The sequence below is a fragment of the Salvelinus fontinalis genome, chromosome 23 (genome assembly GCF_029448725.1).
Source record: "Salvelinus fontinalis isolate EN_2023a chromosome 23, ASM2944872v1, whole genome shotgun sequence".
NCBI lineage: Eukaryota > Metazoa > Chordata > Actinopteri > Salmoniformes > Salmonidae > Salvelinus > Salvelinus fontinalis.
The window spans coordinates 38,459,091-38,484,468 of record NC_074687.1 but is presented as its reverse complement, the minus strand read 5'-3'; the positions used below and the strand labels follow the sequence as shown (position 1 = coordinate 38,484,468).

At 43.0% G+C, this 25,378-nt stretch overlaps 1 protein-coding gene across 1 annotated transcript; it reads right to left on the bottom strand.

Moving 5' to 3' along the window:
- Positions 1 to 469: 469 nt before the first annotated feature.
- tlk1a (tousled-like kinase 1a) lies at positions 470 to 22,450 on the bottom strand. Its single transcript, XM_055878757.1, has 22 exons — positions 22,241 to 22,450; positions 9,865 to 9,995; positions 9,627 to 9,698; positions 7,639 to 7,677; positions 7,275 to 7,350; positions 7,119 to 7,162; positions 6,773 to 6,868; positions 6,504 to 6,590; positions 6,311 to 6,403; positions 5,941 to 6,051; positions 5,686 to 5,822; positions 5,287 to 5,475; positions 5,095 to 5,161; positions 4,624 to 4,721; positions 4,241 to 4,322; positions 4,056 to 4,147; positions 3,660 to 3,749; positions 3,408 to 3,577; positions 3,160 to 3,295; positions 1,416 to 1,527; positions 1,222 to 1,329; positions 470 to 940 (listed from the first exon to the last, which is right to left on the bottom strand). Exons 1-22 carry the CDS (start codon positions 22,347 to 22,349, stop codon positions 770 to 772), a joined length of 2,310 nt encoding a protein of 769 aa, XP_055734732.1. The 5' UTR covers positions 22,350 to 22,450; the 3' UTR covers positions 470 to 769.
- Positions 22,451 to 25,378: the final 2,928 nt, after the last annotated feature.

Here is a 25,378-nt window from a genome sequence, read left to right as displayed (position 1 = left end):
GGGGGGGGCTCTGCAGGCGTGGGTGGGGGGGGCTCTGCAGGCGTGGGTGGGGGGGGCTCTGCTGGCGTGGGTGGGGGGGGAGAGGGCTCTGCTGGCGTGGGTGGGGGGGGGAGAGGGCTCTGCTGGCGTGGGGGAGAGGGCTCTGCTGGCGTGGGTGGGGGGGGGGGGAGAGGGCTCTGCTGGCGTGGGTGGGGGGGGGGAGAGGGCTCTGCTGGCGTGGGTGGGGGGGGGGGGGGGAGAGGGCTCTGCTGGCGTGGGTGGGGGGGGGGGGAGAGGGCTCTGCTGGCGTGGGTGGGGGGGGGGGGGGGGGAGAGGGCTCTGCTGGCGTGGGTGGGGGGGGGGGAGAGGGCTCCGTAGGCGTGGGTGGGAGAGGGCTCCGTAGGCGTGGGTGGGGGGGGGGGAGAGGGCTCCGTAGGCGTGGGTGGGGGTGGGGGGAGAGGGCTCCGTAGGCGTGGGTGGGGGGGGGGGGGAGAGGGCTCCGCAGGCGTGGTGGTGGAGCCAGTCAGTCAGTGGGGGGGGCTCTGCAGGCGTGGGTGGGGGGGAGAGGGCTCTGCAGGCGTGGTGGTGCAGCCAGTCAGTCAGTGGGGGGAGAGGGCTCTGCAGGCGTGGTGGTGCAGCCAGTCAGTCAGTGGGGGGGAGAGGGCTCTGCAGGCGTGGTGGTGCAGCCAGTCAGTCAGTGGGGGGGGAAGAGGGCTCTGCAGGCGTGGGTGGGGGGAGAGGGCTCTGCAGGCGTGGTGGTGCAGCCAGTCAGTCAGTGCACAGCCGGCCCTCAGTATGAGATGATGCTGGAGGAGGCAGGTCCTGAGCCACCAGCGCCCAGCTGCAGATTCCCTGAAGAGCTGGACCTCCTCATGTGAGGGAGCAGGTAGGAATCCCTTCCCAGTTGGTGAACATCAAACCGGTCCTCCTTCCTGTATGCCAAGCAACGCCTTATAAAGGCCTTGGGGAATAAAGGAGACATCATTCAAAAGACAGCACTCACGACCAATTAAATGAAACATTGGAGCAAGACGCTGAGTATGATGGCGATCATGACTTATGGCTGGACAGAAATGCATCTCAAAAGGGGCTGTAATGTCAGTCTCTTATATGAACACTAGAGATCTCAACAAAAGCAATGTTTATACAGGAATTGCTTAATCATAAAACAATCCCAAAGTATTAAATAGAAGTGACAGTTGCAGTCAGATGGTAATATTCAGAACAACTTCTCCCACAGACCTTTGCTTCATTACTGGCAACAGGCTTGACAGGAAACTGAACTTCGGTTGCTTTAAGGATTGTGTTCTCCTGCAGGATATCCTGCTGAGATTGATTGTGACCAAATGGCTGAAAGATAAAAAAAATAAGGCGACGAGTTAAGTGTTGTGAAAATAAGTTATTTTAGTCGATAAAGCCAGTTCTCTAACACTTACTTTTCTTCCATATAAACACTGGAAAAAGATGATGCCAACAGACCACACGTCCACCTTGTTGGAGATCTTTGGAGGTTCTTTGCCAACAACAAAACACTCAGGAGGCAAGTACCTTTGAGAGAACACAAAACAAAATCTGTCCATAAGTCTAGCATCATATCCTCAAAATCATGTGCTGGTCCTGATACAGAGCCTTCAGAAAGTATTCGTACACCTTGACTTATTCTAAAGTTGTGTTACAGCCCAAATTCAAAATATATCTCACCCATCTACACACAATACCCCATAATGACAAAGTGAAAACATGTTTAGACATTTTTGCTAACTTATTGAAAATGAAATACAGAAATCACATTTACATAAGTATTCACACTACTGAGTCAATACTTTGTAGAAGCACCTTTGGTGGCAATTACAGCATTGAGTCACCTTGGTTAGGTCTATCAGCTTTGTACATCTAGATGTGGGGATTTTCTCCCATTCTTCCATGCAGATTTTCTAAATCTCTGTTAAGTTAGATGGGGAGCAGCAATCTTCAAGTGTTTCCACACATTTTTAAATGAGATTCAAGTCTGGGCCACTCAAGTACTTTCACAATCTTGTTCTGAAACCATTCCAGTGTTGCTTTGGCTGTATGCTCGGAGTCATTGTCCTGTTGGAACGCAAATCTAAAAGGTAATTTGCACTCTGAAGCAGGTTCTCATCAAGGATTTCTCTGTATTTGGCTCCATTTCCTCTATCCCTACCAGTCTCCCAGTCCCTGCTGCTGAAAAGCATCCCAATGCTGCCACCACAATGCTTCACGGTAGGGATGGTGTTAGATGGGTGATGAGCTGTGCCTGACACAGCACAGACACAGCACTTTGCATTCAGGCTAAAGAGTTACATTTGTCTCATCAGACCACAGAATCTTTTGTCTTATGCTCGGAGTCGTACACGTGCTATTTTGCAAACCCCAGGCATGCTGTCATGTGCTTTTTTCTCAGGAGTAGCTTCCGTCTGGCCACTATCCCATAAAGACCAGATTGGTGAAGTGCTGTAGAGACTGTTGTCCTTCAGGTTCTCCCATCTCAGCTAAGGAACTCTGTAGTTCTGTCAGAGTATTCAATGGGTTCTTAGTCACCTCCCCGACAAAGGTCCTCCTTGCCCGGTTGCTGAGTTTGGTTGGCCAGCCAGCTCTAGGCCGAGATTGGGTAGTTCCATATTTGTCGTCTTTTCCCAAATGATGGTGACCACTGTGGTAATAGGAAACTTTTAACACTCTAGAAATTGTTTTATACCCTTCCCCAGATATATGCCTTATCACAATTCTATCTCAGAGAACTACTGACAGTTCTTTGGGCTTCATGGTAGAATTTCTGCTCTGACATACACTGTCAACTGCGGGACCTTACATATACAGGTGTGTTTCTTTCTAAATCCTGTCCATACAATTTGGCCACCGGTGGACTCCAATCAAGTTGGAATGACATGTCAAGGATGATCAAAGGAAATTGGAATGTCAAAGGAAAGGGGTGTGAATACTTATGTAAATTACATATTTCTGTATTTAAATTTGCAAAAAAAATCCCTTTGTTTTACCGTAGTCATTATGGGGTATCATGAGATGGGTGAGAGAAAAAAAAATCTACTTAATCCATTTTGAATTCAGGCTGTACCAAAACAAAATGTGGAATAGGTCAAGGGGTATGAATACTTTGAAGGCACACTGCATATTTATCCATATATGGTGGCAGTTCACTACCAGTAGGTCCCTGCTCCTTGTGAGGTCAGGTCCATGCCATCTGCACCGTAGCTGTCGTCATCCATGATTTTGGACAAACCGAAGTCTGTGATTTTGATTTCCCCACAAGCTGTGCCATCCACAAGCAGGATGTTACCTTGAAATTGGAACAGAACAAATGAGCACATAGCCTCAGAGAACATGGGATCTCTTTACAGATGGAAAGGTAACCATACTATCCCTGCAGTGTGTGAAGTGTGTCTGTTCACCTGGCTTGAGGTCATAGTGGATGATGGGGGGCTTGATTTCGTTCAGGTATCGGAGAGCATTCACAATCTGCATGACAATGGAGCGGGCCTCCTTTTCTGACATTAGCTTGTGCTGCTTCAAGTAGAAGTCCAGGTCATTTCCTTCACAGTACTCCAAAACTGTGCAAAACCTGTGAGGGCAATGTGTAAAAGGCAGTGATGAGAGGATGTCATGAGAACATATCGTCAGTATAATGAGGAAGGGTCACTTACGTGTCTGTGTCCAGTGAGAAGTAGTCATACAGCTTGACGATTCTGGGGTGGTCGAGCTGCTTGTGTATTCTGTACTCTCGACAGGCGTGTCTGCAACAAGGTGAGCAGTGTTACGATGGGCAACCAAATGAATGAATCAAGACAGTAGGGCCGCAGAGGTGGAGGTATGACTGATTGATTGGCTAACCCAGACACAAAGCTTACGGACTCGAACAACCAAAGTCTTAAAGCCAGCGAATTACACATAAAACTGTGCCATTGTTACAGTAATTCATAAAACTGACTCTGCTTTTCTAAAATGATCTAAAGCAGAGCAATGCTTTTTAAAAACTTACTTTTCACAGTGTTGATGAACAGAACATGGCAAAAGTGGCAATTATTTAATGTTGAACATACTTGTGATAGTTCTCTTTTTTCTCCTCCCTCCAGTTCTTGTTGAGCTGGTGAATTTTCACAGCAGCATACCGTTGCTCAATCAAGTCAAACGCCTATAATAAACAAACAGAAAAGTTCTGACTGGTCTATTCAAACAAAGACTTGCAGAGGCAACTGATGACACATGAAAACTCCGATAGACTCACCTTGTAAACTTCACTAAAGCCTCCTCTTCCCAGAAGATGCAGGAGTAGATACCTCTCGTTCAAAGTCGGATGGTCTTTGAATCTTTAGCAGGAGAGAGAAAAAAGAAGAAAAAGGTAACCAACTCATTACAAACGAAGTCAAATGGTAGGACTTCCACCAACACAAAAACTAGTAATCACTATAAAGACATTAAATCAGACCTTGTTACTGAAATACTAGTCAGTGAAAAACTGGCTCATTTTACCTCAAGTTGCAGAATGGAAAACTGACATCCAGAATGATTTGTAACATACTGTGAAAAACACCATGACATGGCCATTACTGCCTCACTGAACAATCTATGGTTGTCGTCACAGAGATTCATTCCAGTGATCAGACTCACTGTGAACTGTCCTCATTATTTATTCTTTTAAGTTCCCGAATGTGAAGGTTCCGTACTCTCTCCAAACGTTCCAACTCCGCCTGGATTTCAGCTTCTTCCTGTAATGATTCACACAAACAGACATAAAAAGGAACATCAGAGGACTGACTACAAGGAGAGGGGAGCACATCAAAACCCACTTCTACACCGAGGCTGACAAGTCATTTTAAAAACTAACGGTTAACGTGGTAGAAAGTCTGTCTAGGGAAATCCGTCTGATGCTTAATCCCTAGGAAAACGATTAATTCAATATACTATAAGGTTTGGAGAAAAAAAAGTCAACAGAATCTCTAGGAAGTCAAACTAATAGTGGTTCTATATCAGGATGTCTTATCCCCATTTCATTGTCTTGATGAACAATGTGACATATGAAACAATGAAAGGTCAGCTCGTGTTGCCTGGCCCTGCCAGGTTGGGCATCTACACACTGACCTTTTTGAGATGCCCGAGTCGCAGTTTGTAAATCTCCTCCTGCTCATGGTACTCTGCTAGAGTCAACCTTTGGAATGAACCAACAAAATAAATGACTAATGAAGGCAACAGGATCAGGCATACATGTTCATAGATATCTAGCGTCTTGTGTGTTTAGGCTTAGCCACAAGTAAGGAGGACAAGGGCACTCACAGCTGAGGTAGGCTGGGCTTGAGAAAGGGATCGTTCTCCGCTCCGTTCACTGCCTTGGTTTTGCGTTGCTTTGGCTCAGAGTTTGTGGTTGGTGCTTGGGAGTTGCTGGAGGATGGGGGTTTCCTTTTTGCTAGGAGTTTTCTCTGCTTCTCGATTTCCTCCCTCTGTTGGTTTATCCACTCTTGCTGTCTGCAGATAATGTTATATGCAATCAATACCATTTCCGCTAAGCTTGTGTTTAACCCTGGCTAAGGGTTTAGAATTAAAAAAAAGGAAAATTATACATTTTAGTACTAATTCTACAGATGTCTTTGATACCTGGTTGAAAGAGAAATACATGTAGCTTGCCGACCATACCATAGTTGAAAGTCAAGTTGACCTGGAGTCTAAGGTACTCACTTGACTAGGTTTTGGAAGGCAAAGCCATCTGTCCACTGCTCTGTGAAGGAGGCTCCATGTCGTACAGTGGTAAAATGGCCTAATCGTAGTCTGTCCTGCATACTCTTCTCCCGGCACGCCTGCTTTTCCTGGGTGCTCTAAGCAACATATACACAATGTCAAACATCACAGACTGATACGCAATACCAGATTACTCATACGGAAATGCAAAAGGACATGCCGGGCTTTAGACATTCCACTTTGACGTGAAAGTACCTTTTCTATGAGCAACTTCTTGCTCATGGTGATGCATTTATTTAAGCGTTCTTTGTACTTTTCAAGTAATTTCTGTTGTTCATCTATCTGTCTCCTGAGATCACAGTTTGCCTACGGAGAAACACACATTAGAATTGTAATGATTAACCTAACACCTAGGATATCTAAACAGAATTAAGACTGTCAGTCTAGCATGGATAACATGCATTTTTGCATGTACTTGAGTCCACTGCCAGCACACCGAGCTGTGTTTTAATTGATCTGTGTTCAGTTGTGCCAGAGTAATATATCACTGACACTTAAAGTTCTTAAGTCCCTCACTGAGTTTATGCTGAGGTTTTGTTTGTGCTCATTAGACAGCTTTTCTTACCCTAAGCAAATCATCTATTCTGCCTTCTTTTTTCTCAAGGTCCAGGTTCTTGTTACTTTCAAGGGCAGCCAACTTGAGCCCCGTCAGGTCAGTCTGCAACAAAAACAAATAGAACAAATTCTTAAAATGCTCCAACACAATGTCAGTTATTCAAAAAGTGCTGAATACACATACTAATGGTTGTCATCCTCACCTGCACACATTTGACTGCTAACTGCTTAGGATGCATCACATGGTCCCCAAAAGACAGACTTGTAGGAGATGAGCTGTTTTGCATAATCTGAAACACAAGGGACAACAATTGTTTGCATATCTAATTGTCCCATCAATATTACTTATAAACATTGACTGTTTAAAATAGGCCGGTCTGGCTCTGGGCTGTTCTGGCCTGGACACTTACCTTCTTCTGTTTCAAATGGCAACAAGCGGTAAATTAATTGAAGTGGATATAGGGTAACTTACACTGGAACCCTGCGCGGTGTGGGAATGTGAGTTCTGGGGTGAGCGGATCACTGGGGGGAGACCTCTTACAGGACTGGACCCGTTCCCTCCTTGGAACTGGAGAAAGAGAGGCCACCAGTGTGAGTGCCATCATTGCCTGCCACTTGGCAAAAACAGAGGCACAGAAAGCCTCCTTTATGTTAGGTTCTGTTTACTGCCTCTGAGTGAAATGGAGCTTCATTGATATTCTCCAAAACAGAACACCTCTCAGATGAACACCAAACGTGGTGCTCCAGCACACAGGGACATTAAGAGTAGAACTTACATTTAAAAAACATTTAGCATGCTCCCAACTCATGTAACTTACATCAAAATAATCACTAATTTTGGGTCCTCGCACGATAGACTTCCCTGTGAGAGAGAAAATACATTTACCATTGACTTTCATTTATAGATTATGGCCATCATACAGCAGTGACTATATGTACCCGGAGTATAACAGAAACAGCTTAAGGGAAGTTACCTTGGCTGCTCTCTGATTGGATTTCAGGTTTCCTTTTTCTTCCTCTGGATGATTCAGAGTGTTTTTTTTCAGGAGTCTGTCAAAAAAAAAAAAAACGGATTTTAACCAATAACCACCATCATCTGGTAGGTTGTACAAGTACAGTTACTTTGATTCCTTGAAATGTCAAGATGAGGATGTAATGACTGTTTTGAAAAACAAAAGCGTTGTGAATATACTGTAGCAGCAGCAAAATGCCTAACCTACAGCCTGCTAGGGAGTTCCTGAATGTAGGTGAACTGACCGACCACTGCTGTCTACCGCCCAGCAGATGACAAATGAAGGGGAACATAGCCTAGTATTCCAAATACAATGGCGTACCTACCGAATATGCAGGAGAGCTCCCCCTTTTCACATCGGAGCTCTGCAAACACAAGAGGGGTACAGAGAATGAGTTCCTTGTAATGAAATACATAACTAATATCGTTTATAATTAGCCTGTTTTGACAGATTCATTGCATTGGAAACCTTAATAAGACTGTAAGAAATAATTTCAACAGTTGAGAGAGGATGTTTATCTACGGCCAATGCAGCCCGTTGGCAGTTTTGGGCCACAGGCTGTGAGAAATAAAGATTAGAAAAGCGACTACAGCAGGTAAGTGGCACAAAGATTAACTAGCCTTTTCTTTTTTTTCTCCCCAATTTCGTGGTATGCAATTGTTAGTAGTTACTGTCTTGTCTCATCGCTACAACTCCCGTACGGGCTCGAGAGAGACGAAGGTCGAGAGCCATGCGTCCCCCGAAACACAACCCAACCAAGCCGCACTGCTTAACACAGCGCGCATCCAACCCGGAAGCCAGCCGCACCAATATGTCGGAGGAAACGCCGCAACACCTAGCGACCTGGTCAGCGCGCACTGTGCCCGGCCCGCCACAGGAGTTGCTAGTGCACGATGAGACAAGGATATCCCTACCGGCCAAACCGGCCCTAACCCGGACGACGCTAGGCCAATTGTGCGTCGCCCCATGGACCTCCCGGTCGCGGCCAGCAGAGCCTGGGCTCGAATCCAGAGTCCCTGGTGGCACAGCTAGCATTACGATGCAGTGCCTTAGCCTCCCGGGTGGCGCAGTGGTCTAAGTAGCCTTTTCTAATGTCTGATTCAAATCTCAATGACAGAGTATACACACACTGCCCAATTCTGATATTTTGACCAATCACAGATCTTTTTCAGAACTGATTTGATTGGTCAAAAGACCAATTAGTTAAAAATGGACTGCCTGTGTAAACGAAGCCTTCAGGAAATAAACTTATGAGGGAAAAAAACAAGATCTCCCAATAACAAGGAATAATCATGATCAACTAATTTAATTAATTACCAACCAACAAGATAACATGAGGATTTTTTCTGCCCTACAAAAGAAAAACATTAAAATGCTTAAACTGAGAAAACCCAAACTAAATCAAAAAGGAGTAGCCAACTTCAACCGTGACATTTATGCAAAACCCCAGGACAGAGCCTTGTGCAGAGAATCTGCTGACAGGTGCTAGTCTGATTGAGTGTGTCAACAGTGCATCATTAGGGAGTGTATGACGTATGGTAGCATCTGTGCAGATTCAGCAGCAGAGGAGGCCAGAGAGGATTTATTCTGCCTCCTCTCCACCCCTAGATCATGCTCACACATAGGCCTCCATCAGTGACTTATTAAACCAGTCTAACTGTACAGAATGGAAGGGAGCAGACAGTCACCTGCACAGTCGGGTTGCTAGTATACGCACACACTCCACTGCAGTGGTTCAAGCTTCTTTATTCCACACAATGTTGGAGCCCACCACCCCACACAAACAGGCTGCGACACTGGAGCCCCTCCCAAGTTGGAAGCCATTTGTGTTTTGCCTTCATTAGCGTAGAGCTGTGCTGCTAAACACAGGAAAACAGCGTGGAGGGAGGTGCAGACGCAGCATGACGCCTGTGATCAGGCTGCCCTGGCACAGACCGTGTTTGTACAGAGAGGCATGATGCGTCACAAGAAGGCAGTTTAATTACAACAAGATTCGGCACATTTTTATTCTCTCTAGAGCTAGCTCCATCTTAGGTTGCGTCTGACATTTTCACCAGTGACAGAGGATCATGAGGGTCCAGCTCCTCTCCCTCTGGGATCTCCCTGCTCACACCAACCAGCCCACATCTAACATCCAATCAAAACATAGGTTTAATCCAAACAAAGGATGGAATGTCAAAGACAAAAAAAAACAGAAAAGCCTTGGAAACTAGTTATATTGTCTGACAAGAGCCTGTTCAAACAAACATGTACATTGATTCATTATATAATGTTTAAATTACAACTGTAAGAACACCATGTTAAGAAACATACCTCTGACTCTTTGTCACTGGAGGACCCCAGGCTTCCAAAACTTTGATTTGAAGAGTCATTGTTCATCAAGCCCTGAAAATCAAAAACAGAAGTACGTCATAACATTCTTCTGAAAAGAAACCATGACAACTATTTACTTTATTTTTGTTACACAAAATAAGCCTAACAGACAATTAGACTAGCTGAAAACATGCAGCCAAGTGTATGGGGATCAGGGGTTAAAGGCAGGTGCACACACTTTGGTTCCCCCGCTGGTGCTGCCAGTGCTGCCCCCGGTACTGCCCCCAGTGCCAGTGACCGTGCCCATGAAGCGAGCCTCCAGCAGCTCCTGTCTCCGGGGGTCCAGGCTGTGCAGCTCCTCCATGGTGCCTGGAAGAGAATATTAACCACTTATTGCCTACTCCTCCTTACATCCTCACATTCCTCAGTCATCGCTGCAGAGTAGACCTGACTGCATCATGATCATCACTTCTATGTCCGGCTTTATTTGAAACGTTTAAGTAGGAAAATTTTTGAATGGTGACCATTAGAGTAGGATGCCAAGCCTCAAAAAAGGCTTTACAGTCAATCTTATTTCACAGCTGTTAGAAAAGGCTCACAAAGCTGGTTTGTGAGCCTTCTCCCACTCACAGCTGTCCCCTTGTGTTCGTTCTGAAGGTGAGATGTTATTGAGGCAATGCAGTCCAAATGGAAGTGTCTTCTTGAGTTGTGTTTGTGTTCTACAGTCTTGTATGGGGGGGGTGGATCTCTGGGACAGGCAATGAAACATCACAATTTTTATGTTGCACCTTACTGAACTCTATCTTAATGTATAGCCTACTCAGTATCCTTACATCTACATATTCGTTTAGGCCTATACAAGGAAATCCAGAATGTCTGGCTCTTTTTACAATTTCTTCGTGACAAAATTGAGACAAAGTACAGAAAGCACAGTGAAGTCCACCACTATCTGAAAACTGTTGCATTTCATTGACTTGATCTGAAGCTTCGACCATAACTGAGACCAGGTATACAGCTAATTCAGACACAGGGATACTTCAGGATTTTGGCAGTGAAGCCCTTTATCTACTTCCCCAGAGTCCAATGAACTCGTGGATACCATGTTTAGGTCTCTGCATGCAGTTTGAAGAAAGTTGCCAACTAGCGTTAGCGCAATTGCTAAATTGCGTTAGCAAAATTAAGAAGTCTACGGTAACTGCTAGCATGCTAGTAGATACAGTACCATAGACTTCCAGTCATTGCGCCAACGCTAGTTAGCACTGGCTCGCAGAATTTCCTTCAAGGGATGCAAATTTCGGCCAATTTCGTTGCCGATTAACCAACCCCTATTAACCGGTTAACAAACAGTTAAATTCGTTCCAAACAGTAAAATGACGTGACAAACAGAAAATACTATGCATGGAAGGAAGTGACATTTTTCATTAAAAGCTTAAATTTAAAAAAATTAAAACATGCAACAATAGCAGGCCTATCCTCTCATATTATTGAACATGAAACTATAGTAATGAAGCAGAGACTGGAACACATTTTCAAACATTTGCCAAAATCCAATTTGCGGGAAGACACCGTTCTAAAAAGACGCATCTGATGCGAGCCGTTTCATGTGACAGAGATGAACATCTCCGTTCAAAACTTTGAGGGAAAATGTAAACATGCAACAACGAGGATGGGTTGTTAATACGACTACGATTGTGCCTTTGGCTTCCGGACAACTAAATAAAGTTGATATGAAAACCAGTACTGAGAGAAAGTCTGAATCTCAGCTGTTTCATGCTGCTCCTCCCTCTCCCACTGCTCCCTGCATCAGTCATTTTTTGTTGTTGCATGGGCTGCATCTCAATCCACCGAAGGGCAGCCTTTCAAATCTGCGGTGGAAGGTGGCCGAGGTACAGCTGTGTTTGTCAGACCACGAGACGCCTCGAAAAATTGAAAACGTCTATATCATCCGAACAGTTTGGCATGCTAACTAATATGACCACTCAATGGAAAGATGAGCCCCTCACTAACACAGCGATGTTCTTGGTTTTACTCTAGTAGTTGGTACCGACTACTACCAACTTGTTTGTAGCGTCCAGTTTGGGCTACACACTAATATGACCCGTCTATGGAACGGTGAGAATCTCACAAACATGTCTGTTGTCTTGCTCTAGGACACCCACGAGTCTCACGGCTCGTCTGAAGGTAGGCCGGGATCAGTACAAAATATATATATATATATATGGAAGTATACCAAACATTGGGAAAAACAGTGCATCTGGCACCTACTACGATACCCAGTTCAAATGCAATTAAATATTTTGTCTTCCCCATTCACCTTCTGAATGACACACATACACAATTCATGTCTCTAGGATTCTAAAATCTTTCTTTTGACCAGTCCCCTCCCCTTCATCTACACTGGTTGAAGTGGATTTACCAAATGACATCAATAAAGGGATCACAGCTTTCAGGGCCTAAAATTAACACCAGTCATGTTGGCGGGTGGTCAGGGCTCCACAGAGTGAGCACTTCACTTCCATTTGTCAAAAGTTGACCCCTACTCAATCCACGGTTTTTCTATCTATTTTTACTATTTCCTACATTGTAGAATAATAGTGAAGCCATCAGAACTATGAAATAACACTTGGAATCAGAACAGACTAGTAGCTGTCCACACACCAACATACTTTTGGGTCTTGTAGTATCAATGTTTAAGTTTCATCTGCTAGGGAAGAGAAGAAAAAAGCTGCTACTGGTCATACTCAATTTCACAGGCACATATGACTAGTCACGTTACCACGTTAACTTCCCGCACTTAAAGGGGCAGGTGAATTTCTCTCAACTGTAATATTTTTGTGAAGACTTCAGTCACAAAATGTATGAAATTAAATATACCACATTATCTTACTAGTAGTACATTTATGGTTTTAGGCATATTACAAAGCACACTCATCTGCTTTTGTGTTTTGTTGGTGTAATTGCAAAAAAAACAATATTTTGTTTGTTAAAATCTGAGTGTGTGGTAGATTTTTCATCGCGCACTAGCGACTCCTGTGGCAGGCCGGGCACAGTGCACGCTAACCAGGTGCACGGTGTTTCCTCCGACACATTGGTGCGGCTGGCTTCCGGGTTGGATGCGCGCTGTGTTAAGAAGCAGTGCGGCTTGGTTGGGTTGTGTTTCGGAGGACGCATGGCTTTCGACCTTCGTTTCTCCCGAGCCCGTACGGGAGTTGTAGCGATGAGACAAGATAGTAACTACTAACAATTGGATACCACGAAATTGGGGATAGAAGGGGGTAAAAAAGAAAAAAGAAAGAAAAAATAAGTAGTGATGCACCGATATTACATTTTTGGCAGATACCGATATTTTCCTTGCCAAAACAAAACTATACCAATATTTAAAATTTTAGCAGCCTTAAGCATTCTAGTACAGTTAAATAGTTAACATGCACGCACATGGACACAGCGGTCTAAGGCAATGCATCTCAGTGCAAGAGGCATCACTACAGTCCCTGGTTCGAATCCAGGCTCTATCACACCAAACATCCACAGCATGACAGTATACCCAGAGAATTATTTCAGAACAGGGCAGAATGCTTCAGGAAACAGTGCTTCAACAGTGGAAAAGTCAGCTAACTAGCTAGCTAATGACATTGATGTCATTTTATAAAAGGTGATGATAAGCAGAAATAAAGGAGTACTATCTCTCATACTAGTAGATATGAGTTTCTCTTTCAAACAATCCCCTGGCCTTGTACACAGCTAATAGCTAACGTCATCCAAAGCAAGCAACCCTATCAGTAGCTAGCCAAGTAACAGTACAGATGAAAAATGATCAGGCCTACTGTACATCTTACTGTAGAAATGATTGTTGAAAACAAGTCTAGGTTGGAACCGTTGCTGTTAAAATACAATTCATCATTTTTAAACTGATTGAAGCGAGATACTTTTTGAATTAAACACACTCACACAGTTCTGGGTTGCTCATCTACAGCAGGAAGCAGTCTCCTGCCTAACTGAGAAAGCAGTAGATGTTCTGGTCCTGTTTGTCACCAAATACCTATGTCAATCAGGGTTCTCAACTCTGGATTACTTAAACAAGTTCAGAAACAGTCTCAATGCTGAGCATGACCTCAGTGTTACACTGTCAGAAACTGAGCCCAGAATAGACCTGCTTGTTGAAACACCTCTAATTAGGACTGTGTGTGTGTGTGTGTGTGTGTGTGTGTGTGTGTGTTTTAACGGTCTACATCCGTGTGCTTGTTTAAAACAAAATATATCATTTCAATTTAACTAGGCAAGTCAGTTAAGAACAAATCATTATTTACAATGACGGCCTACCCCGGCCAAACCTGGACGACGCTGGGATAATTGTGCACAGCCCTATTAGACTTCCAAACACGGCCGGAGGTGATACAGCCTGGATCAGTTTATTCCAGTTCAGAATAAATAAAAAACGGACTATTTTAACAGCAACAGCTCCAACCTTGACTTTCTTTCGACAATAATTTCTACAGTAAGATGTACAGTAGGCCTGATCATTTCTCATCTGTACTGTTACTTAGTGCAACCCTATCAAAAAGCCTGCGTGTCTGTTCTGTTATCAGTTTGTTCCAGTTCAGAATGAAAATTATTAATTGCATTTTAAACTGCAACAGTTCCAATCTAGACAGATGTCAGCATTTTTAATGGGGGAAAATAAACATGAATAGCTATTTATATGGCCATTTAATTGTTATTTTTGTTTTTGTCTATATTGCATTTGTTTTAGGTGTAACAGTATAACTTTACGTCGTCCCCTCGCCCCGACCCGGGCGCGAACCAGGGACCTTCTGCACACATCAGCAACTGACACCCACGAAGCGTCGTTACCCATCGCTCCACAAAAGCCGCGGCCCTTGCAGAGCAAGGGGCAACCCTACTTAATGTCTGATCAAGTGACGTAACTGATTGAAATGCTACTAGCGCGCACCCGCTAACTAGCTAGCCATTTCACATCCGTTACACTCACCCCCCTTTCAACCTCCTCCTTTTCCGCAGCAACCAGTGATCCGGGTCAACAGCATCAATGTAACAGTAGAACTTTACGTCGTCCCCTCGCCCCGACCTCGGGCGCGAACCAGGGAACCTCTGCACACATCAACGGTCGCCCACGAAGCATCGTTACCCATCGCTCCACAAAGGCCGCGGCTCTTGCAGAGCAAGGGGCAACCCTACTTAAAGTCTCAGAGCAAGTGACGTAACTGATTGAAATGCTACTAGCGCGTACCCGCTAACTAGCTAGCCATTTCACATCCGTTACATAGACATAAGGGCAATGAAATGTACCAATATTTACATATAGTTGCAAATGTTCCTAAGCTTGGATCCCAGGAAAAACACAGAATTTCTCATTTGGGTCCCAGGCTAAAAAAGTTTAAGAACCCCTGATCTAAAGTCACACTGTTGCTACCGCCTGTAAAAGCTCAGTCCAGTTCAAAGTGAATGATGGCTGGCCCTTGTGGCAAATGGCTTATTTGCATAAAGGCCTACTGTAGCTCTGGTTTGCACACCGGTCTGTAGACTCCCATCCTGGACGAGGCCGATGTTTAGGTTTTATTTACTCCATTGTCTATTAATTGTCCAAACGCACAGCCTGCTTTTCCACTATATTGCTATAGAATTTTCACATTTACAGAATGTTTGGGAACGACAGTATGAAAACGACCAAATAAGTACTCGCTTGTCAGAAAATGTAAAAAAGTTGTCATTCTTCCTGGAGGTTAAAAGGGGTCCTAAAATTACAAATCAAACAACTAAATGATGTTCTTAGTAACAGCTTAGACTCTTAATGATTAACTATAAGGTAACATCAGGATTGACTAGGAATCCTGAAAACCTTCAGAATATGCTTGAAGATTTGTCCTGAGGAATACCCCAACCATAAAAGGTTGCAGAGAATCTGTTAAACGGCATTATCAACGAGCTATCCACTTAGTTAACTAAAAGATGTGATAAAGCAAAACTAATGAGGATTGTTCCCTTGTCACGCACAAAATAACAGCTGAAAGCAATTTCCTGAAGTCTGACATGTTTAATAGGCAAAATGTCTGGTTACTTCATGTCTGAACAGAGAAAGGGAGATGTAATGTCCTAAATTTATACTCAAGACAATATTTTATAAACACTAAAATAGCTTAATCCCAGTACGTGGCTGACCACATTCTGCATGGTGAGTGTTCAAGGCAAACCAAACATGACACTAGGTGCTCTATATGAAGACACTTGTGTAATATATAAGTATGTGGACAGCCCTTCAAATTATTGGATTAGGCTACTTCAACCACACCCGTTGCGGACAGGTGTATAAAATCAAGCCCACAGCCATACAATCTCCATAGACAAACATTGGCAGTAGAATGGCATTACTGAGAGCTCAGTGACTTTCAACGTAGCAGTCATAGGATGCCACCTTTCCAACAAGTTAGTTTGTCAAATTTCTGCCCTGCTAGAGCTGCCCCGGTCAACTGTAAGTGCTGTTATTGTGAAGTCAAAACGTCTAGGAGCAACAACGGCTCATTCGCAAAGTGATAAGCCACAAGCTCACAGAACGAAACCACCTAAAAGTCATCTTTCCTCAGTTGCAACACTCACTACAGAGTTCCAAACTGCCTCTGGAAGCCACGCCAGCACAATAATTGTTTGTAGGGAGCTTCATGAAATGGGTTTACATGGTCGAGCAGCCGCACAAAAGCCTAAGATCACCATGCGCAATGCCAAGCGGCGGCTGGAGTGATGTAAAGCTCACCGTCATTGGACTCTGGAACAGTGGAACCACGCTTCACCATCTGGAAGGCCAACGGGCAAATCTGGGTTTTGCGAATGCCAAGAGAGTGCTACCTGCCCCAGTGCATAGTGCCAACTGTAAAGTTTGGTGGAGAAGGAATAATGGTGAGGGGCTGTTTTTCATGGTTCGGGCTAGACCCCTTAATCTTAAAGCTACAGCATACAATGACATTCTAGATGATTCTGTGCTTCCTACTTTGTGGCAACAGTTTGGGGAAGGCCCTTCAGCATGACAATGCCCCCGTGTACAAAGCGAGGTCCATACAGAAATGGTTTGAGATAGTCATGGATGAACTTCAAACCATCATGGTCACCTAATAATTCCCAGTTTACAATTGGCTCATTCATCCCCCTCCTCTCCCCTGTAACTATTCCCCAGGTCGTTGCTGCAAATGAGAACGTGTTCTCAGTCAACTTACCTGGTAAAATAACGGTAAAATAAATAAAATAAAAAACTTGACTGGCCTGCACAGATCCCTGACCTCAACCCCGTCGAACACTTTAGGGATGAATTGGAACTCCGACTGGGAGCCAGGCCTAATCGCCCAACATCAGTGCACGACCTCACTAATGCTTGTGGCTGAATGGAAGCAAGTCCCCGCAGCAATGTTCCAACATCTAGTGGAAAGCCTTCCCAGAAGAGTGGAGACTTAAAGCAGAACATTTTTGGGACCAACACCATATTAATGCCCATGATTTTGGAACGAGACGGTCGACAAGCAGCTGTCCACATACTTTTGGGTCATGTAGTGTATGAGTTTCGATAATAGCCTATGCTAGATCTTTATCATTTCACATGTAAACAAAGATTTAAACTAGTAGGCTACATCCTAGACAGAGAAAAGGATTGGACTGTCTCCCTCTGGGAGACAGCTGACATGGCCTTTCTCTAACAAGCGCTCCATTTTGTATCAACAAAGGGCTATGAGGTCTCTTAACACCTGTTCAGTCAGTGCATCATGTCTGCTGCAACACTTCCTCTGTCAGAGCACAGATACGACTAATGCCAGAGAGACACTGATTATTTACATATATCTTACCAAATGCAATGTCGGTCAAAAGTGAATCTACATCTCGGGTACTGCCATAAATCTTCTGAATTCTGCTCAACTATCCAGTAAAGTTAAGGACAGGGTGGAGGAAACGCCTAAATAAAGCCAAAGCCCTACATGTATATCCTTTACAGACACCAGGTTTCCTCAGAGCAGTCAGTGTGTACACTACAAGCCCCTTTACTCTGGCCAGTACAGTTCATGGTGGTTTCCCACCAGCTTGTGGTTTACAGCACCCACAGACAAGACGACAGTTCCTCCACCTCGTCTAATATGAGCCTGGAGAACAATGCAGGTCTGTCTCCAAGACAATTTCCACAAGTGTAGTAAGCCCAAGGGACCTGGGCCTGGCTGTTTCACTTGGCTTTGACAAAGAGCACCAACGTATCAGAGCTGGAACAGAGAAAAAAACATGTTCATCAAATTCTTCTCTGGCAGTTCTCTTAAAATCAAACACCCTTACGTCAACCTATCAAATAAACTACAAAATAGGTTGTTCTGAAAAAAATGTATGCGAGAGCTAGACTGTCTAAAATTAGGCCAGATAATGGTTCCCCTACATTGATCGCTCATTAGTGCTACTGTTTTTAAAGTGCTGCCACCAGTGACATGGCAATTGTAATTTGTTCCCTGTACTGGCTTCATATCAAAATCCAAAAGAACCATCTGGCTACCCATCGTTCCAATCCACTTTCCTCACCTACAATTTCAAATTCCCCTGAGAAACGGAACACTCCTGTTCATCTTAGAAAAATGTCTACTGCAAGAAAAATATTTAATTCCCTAATTGTATAGCTCATATCATATACGTGCTACCATTCTATGACGTCAACTACCCTGTAATCTATATTAGAGTTTCCTTTTCATCTGCAGTCTGTGGATGCTGCAACACCAGATGCAGGCATTCTCTCTAAAGTGAAATATGCAAAAGAAAGAAAAAAAGACAACACCCTGGGGACAAAGGATCAGATACCACAGCAGGTTCCAAGACACCCAAGATGGATGCCCCTTAAGCTCATTTGTGGAGTAGAGGTGAAATAACGGTGGTGCACTTGGGCTCTAGAGAATCAATGTACAAACCCAGGACAGTGCAGTGCAACAATGCTATGCATCTCCTTTTGGAAAGATGAATATGATTTAATATAATTGTATGTAACAGCTGCCCAAGTGGAACTTGCGGAATAAGGTATTTTGTATTTTTCACCAATACTGTAATAAGCAGCAGTTATGCACAACAGTAACATTTTATAGCTAATCAAAAGTCGAAAGAATGTGACAAAATGAAAAACCAGCCATCATTTACAATATAGCCTAACAAAAACAAGCGAGGTTAAGGTGATGGAGTGCGGTAATTTTATTATTTATATTAATTTCACCTTTATTTAACCAGGTAGGCTAGTTGAGAACAAGTTCTCATTTGCAAATGTGACCTGGCCAAGATAAAGCATATGGCTTGCCAGTAGATATTTCAGTGCAACATGAAGTAACTTGAGAAATGTCATGTAACAAGGATGATGTAACACAGTAAATAATACTCGACTTAAATGCCAAATATCATTATCTACTTCAGATAGCCTAATGATTTTAGGCTTGAAATGAAGCACACAGACAGGTGCTAGAGAAAACACCCCTCTAACTGTTTTGAACCAACTCGTAACCTGGAAAAGCTTAATCCACAAGATCTAGATTGTCACTTTCATTTCCTTATGATGGTCTGAAGAACCAGGCTACTAGACACGGCTCTCACTTTACAGCAGCATCTCAGTGCATGCTCTCATACGTGTCACCATTAACTTGGTAGTAAACACACCACAAAAACTATGGTCCTCTTCAAATAAAAGCATAATATTGCGTTGAGCGCACTTGATCAACAAGCGTTTTCATATTTTAAAAAGCCAGGAAAGCGTGGAGTGTAAGCCCTCTCTCTTTGGCAAGAAGGGATGATTTCCTAGACATTCTGCATAAATAAGTAGCCAATACATTCCAAGCAACCAAATTCAAGCCCCTGCACAGGCCAGTGGTTGAACCCTTAGAATGCTGTGGATGTCATTTGAGCTCCATGCTGTGCAACATAGTGTCCACCTGTTGACGACAGACACTTGGATAGTCATTCAAAAATCCAGTTATCTAAGCTATAGGCGTAGTCTTATGCTTCGGATCAAAATAAGTGGCACAATTTGTACACAGTTTGTATAAATCCACCAGAACATATATTCTGGGTTACAATACTTTGACAACTCAACTATAGGCTAACTAGAGGATGCAGTTAATCTACTCATATTTCAACACTAAATGTTTTCCCATGCATGTAGGTCTTAACGTCTAATTAGGTAGTGAACAGAGTAAGTTTAGTACGCATTAGACAATTGTACTACTTTGATGCAGTTTAGTCTACTTTCTTCACATCAGTGGCCTTCTATACTAAGGGGTACTGTGCTCAGTATTGTTAGTTACAAACAAACAAACTAAAAACATAGCCATCTAAGGAATGTGACCAACTAGCACAATGTCTAGAAATCAGTTATTCACTGCTGACAGAATATTTGCTCTAAATACATTACATGACCAAACATATGTGGACACCTTGTCGTCAAACAACTCATTCCAAAATTCTGGGCATTAATATGGAGTTGGTCCCCCCTTTGCTGCTATAACAGCTTCCACTCTTCTGGAAGGCTTTCCACTAGATGTTGGAACATTGCTGCGGGAACTTGCTTCCATTCAGCCACGAGCATTAGTGAGGTCGGTCACTGATGTTGGGAAATTAGGCCTGGCTCACAGTTGGCATTCCAATTCATCCCAAAGGTGTTTGATGGGTTTGAGGTCAGGGCTCTGCAGTCCAGTCCTTCCACACTGATCTCGACAAACCATTTCTGTATGTACCTCGCTTTGTGCACAGGGGCATTGTCATGCTGAAACAGGAAAAGGCCTTCACCAAACTGTTGCCACAAAGTTGATAGAACAGAACCGTCTAGAATGTCATAGTGTAGCCCTAACCATGAAAAACAGCCCCAGACCATTATTCCTCCCCCACCAAACTTTACAGTTGGCACAATGGATTGGGGCAGTTAGCACTTCTCCTGGCCTCCGCCAAACCCAGATTCGTCCGTTGGCTTCCAGCATGCTTCATCACGCCAGAGAACCCGTTTCCACTGCTCCAGAGTCTAATTGCAGGGGGGGGGGGGGGGGGGATTTGTTTGAATTTAGAAAACACTCAGTTAAAATGTAATAATTTTTGCTCCATGAAGGTATCCAGCATGTACACTGCCATCTTGTCCATTTCATATCTTCTCTCATTGAGACAGATGGGTGTCCACCCCAAAGTGCTGCATATCATCGCACTCACCTGTCTCGATCAATGAGGGAAGATTTGAAAATAGACATGATTGTGGCATCCACATTGGCACGCCAGTCTCCTTTCCACATCATTTAACACCTGATTTACTTAACAAAATGCACATCAATAGGTAGTCCAGGTAAGTCATGACATGGCACAAGGGGGGCTTTCTTTGTTCTCTATTGCTCCTTAAGCAAAGGGGAGGCCGATGACATAACCTCCCATAAAACCAACTCCATTAGTGCCCTATTCCTTGAAGTTGGCAGTCGTGCCTAAAAAAAAAACATTTTTTTTACCCTTTCGTGTGTGTTCTTTCCTGTATTTATCCTTGGGATATCGCTTTTCAACAGGAAATGTTCAAAAACGCACTGGAGGATGTCTTTAAGGCCGTCAAATAATCCGTGCTAGGCCAAACAGTACCTAACATGTAATGGCTAATGGGCATCACATTAGCCCGCTACATCGTCTCAACATCTAGACTTGTGTCGGAAGTAATACACTGCCCAATTACAAACTATTGCTACCGTCCTGTCCACGCTAGCCATTGAAAATACATGGTGTGCCCTCATTAGCATAGTAATAGTTGGATACCTAATTTAGTCAATGAGTGCAATACAATTATAACCCCCAGTTTCTGAATTTGATATGGTCAATTGTACATTGTGTTTCCACAGCACAGTGTACATAGCTGGTTACTGCAATAAAAAGGTGTCATCCCGACTTCATGTCAAAGGAAAGGAGGGTCGCCAGACATGCATTAGCTAGCTGTGATATGTTGTTGAGATATATATTTGTATATAATTTCATACAGTCCACAGAATTCCGTTTCGATCTGGCAATACTGAAGCCATAGGTCCACCATGTCATCTCTCGACCCTGATTTAAATCTGACATATTAGCTTGCTGTCTAGCAAATACAACATTCAACAACCGATAATAGCTAGCTAGCTAACGCTGTCAACGTAGCTAGCCGGTGGAGACAGCTAGCTAGCAGTATGTAGTTATTAAACTACCTAGCTATATTAGCTAGCTACCTTAGCTGGATAGCAAATTCTCTAGTGTTGATAACTTAGGCTACTACAGTACTGTAGTCGGTTAGCCAACTAGCTAACTACTCCACTTCAGCATGTAAACATCTACAATCTTCACTTATATTGCAAACAAAGAACACATGTATCAGTAGTTTAGGTACTGTGGCTAATGTTAACTAGCTAACGTTCCTCATGTTATTTCTCATGGACATTTGAAGACACCACCAGCAAACACTCGTCTGTAATGGCTAGCTAGCAGGCTGCTGCACACCATGGCTTCGGTGTTACTCAGTTGCAATTCATTTCAAGATGACTCTTAACACGTACGACAAAACGACACATAAAACATGTAACTAGCAAATACTTTTGTTTCAATAATATTATTTTTACCTCCCTTGGCCTTCACCCCTGCCGTGATATGTTGCTGAGAAAGGGACGTGGAGATCTGGGACCAAGATGGCGTCCCCTCCAAACTTCCACTGTTACTTTGGACACTCATCAAGCTACTTTTTGAAACGGCAAACACCGCTGTCAGTGGCAGTGAAATCTTGTGATTTTTTAAAAACCTGGCAATATTTAGACAGAAGTCCAGGTGCCATCGGTAACCTCATATAATGTTGGAATGTAACATTTTTGGACACATCCACATTAACACCTCTGCGGTGGATCTTTAAGTTCCCTTTGTAAAATTAACTTAATTAACTACCTTACATCAAACGTCACGCATCGTGTGCAAACATTATCGCGAGGTTCATGCTCCTAGGCAAAAATGTCACTAGTGAAAAAGCCATCCAAATTGTGCGGAACATAATATAGTAATTTATATACTGTATTATCAGTGTACATTTAATTTAGAAATTGATACAGCAGTACATAGACATGCACACACATGATAAAATATGTAATACAAACATAGCCGCGGGAACAGCGCCCTGAAAAATCTTGAAGCAAAGAATATATATATATAAACTTTTTTTTCTCACAAAACTAGTGCACTGTGCCTTTACTAGTCCTGTATTAGCGGACTGATATATAACCATCTATAACAGGATTCATCTACTAGATTCAGCAATTTCTTCTTGAGTGGATGGTCAGGGGGCTGGAACATAATTACAAATAATTTGTAGACTGCAAATTGACCTCAATCATTTTGTTATATTTTTTTATTTAACCTTTATTTAACTAGTCAATAAGCCATAACATATATAATATTTAACTAAAACAATCATTTCACACCTTGCTAACATTGCTATAATATCACATATATCGCTCTATTATGTGTGGGAATACTTTGGAACATATTTCCAAAATTAGATCACTTGGAGATGATTTGCTGGTGTTTTTACAGTCTTTTATGTCCAACATTTAAAAAAAAAAAAAACTTGGGGGCCAAATAAAATCCCCCACAGTCCGAATTTGAGTATCTGTTATACAAATATAAACGAGGGCCCAAGCACTTTTAGCACTATGAAATACCTAAAAGTATTTTTTTTACATGGAGTTAGAAAATAAGCAAACATAAAAGCACACAATAATAGCTACTGAATCATTTTTATTCAATACCACACAATATTTTACAAAAAATCTTTAATACTAAATAAAGAACACATTTAATGGAAAAAAATCTATTTGATAAGCATGTTTCTTTGGTGAAAGAGTTGCATCCCACTGGGCACAAACTGGTTGAAAGTGTTCACAGCTCCAATACAGAGGTGTTGGTCATTACTGAGACTTGGTTAAGGAAGAGTGTTTTGAATACTGATGTTAACCTTTTTTCTGGGGCGGCAAGTACCCTAGTGGTAAGACCATTAGGCCAGTAACCGAAAGGTTGCTAGATCGAATCCCTGAGCTGACAAGGTAAAAATCTGTCGTTCTGTCCCTGAACAAGGCAGTTAACCCACTGTTCCTAGGCTGTCATTGTAATTAAGAATTTTTTCTTAACTGACTTGCCTGGTTAAATAAATAAATACAAATACAACCTTTCTGGTTATAACCTTTTTTGGCAAGACAGATCTTCCAAAGTTGAGGGAGTGGCAAACTTTACCAAGGATCACCTTCAGTGCTCAGTTGTCTCCACCAAGTCTGTCCCTAAACAATTTGATTTGGCATTAAATTAAATTAATTAAATTAAATTTAAATTTGATTTGGCATTAAATTAAATTTGATTTGCTAAATGACTTAAATGTAAATGTAATTAAACTTTCAAATAGCTCTTTGTCGACTGTTGCTGGGTGTTATTGTCCTCCATCAGCACCGGCCTGTACCCTACCTGCCCTAAACTCTCTCCAGGTCCTTTTATACTAAGTTTGAATTTGCTCTGCTAGGTGACCTAAACTGGGATATGCTTAAACCACCTGACCAAGTCTTAAAGCAATGGAACTCCCTAAATCTTTCTCATATTATTACCAATCCCACAAGGTATGACTCCAAATACCCGGAAAAGGCTACTCTCCTCGATGTTATCCTCACAAATAATCAGTCTGGTGTTTTCTGTAATGACCTTAGTGATCACTGTTTTACAGCCTGTGTTTGTAATGGCTGCTCAGTGAAACGACCTGTCCTAATTTGTCATAGACGCTTGCTAAAAAACTTTAATGAGCAAGCCTTCCTTTATGACCTAGCCTCTGTAAATTGGTATAGAATCAGATTGGTCCCCTCTGTCGAAGACGCTTATTCCTTCATTTTCTATATTTTCAGTGGTATTGTTAACAAACACTCCCCCATAAAGAAAATGAGAATTAAAAACAGGTTCAGCCCGTTTCGACCGTGATCTTGCAGAGTTACTCCACCTCAAGAATTGCACACGCATACTCAGGCTGACTGGCTCTCGTTCAGGCAATTGAGAAATAAGTGCACTCAGGCTATCCGGAAGGCCAAAGTTAGTTACTTTAAGGAGCAGTTCTCTCTCTGTAGGTTTAACCCCAAGAAGTTCTGGAAAACGGTTTAAGACCTGGAGAATAAACCCTCCTCCTCACAGCTGCCCATGTCCCTTAAAGTTGATGATGTGGTTGTTACTGACAAGAAGAACATGGTTGAGCTTTCAATCACCACTTCATTAGGTCAGAATTCATATTTGACTCAGCTATGCCTCCTTGCCCATCCAACATTTCCTCATCTCCCACCCCTTCTAATGTGACTAGCCCCGATGCTCCTCCCTCCTTTTCCCCTGCCCAGCTGCAAAGTTTCTCCCTACAGGCGGTCACTGAGTCTGAGGTGCTAAAGGAGCTCCTTAAACTTGACCTCCAAAAAACATCTGGATCAGATGGTTTAGACCCTTTCTTCTTTAAGGTTGCTGACCCTATCATTGCCAAGCCTATCTCTGACCTTTTTAGCCTGTCTCTCCTTTCTGGGGAGGTTCCCATTGCTTGGAAGGCAGCCACAGTGCGTCCTTTATTTTAAGGGGGAGATCAAGCTGATCCTAACTGTTATAGGCCATTTCTATTTGGCCCTGTTTATCAAAAGTGTTTGAAAAACTCAATAATCAACTGACTGGCTTTCTTGATGTCTATAGTATTCTCTCTGGTATGC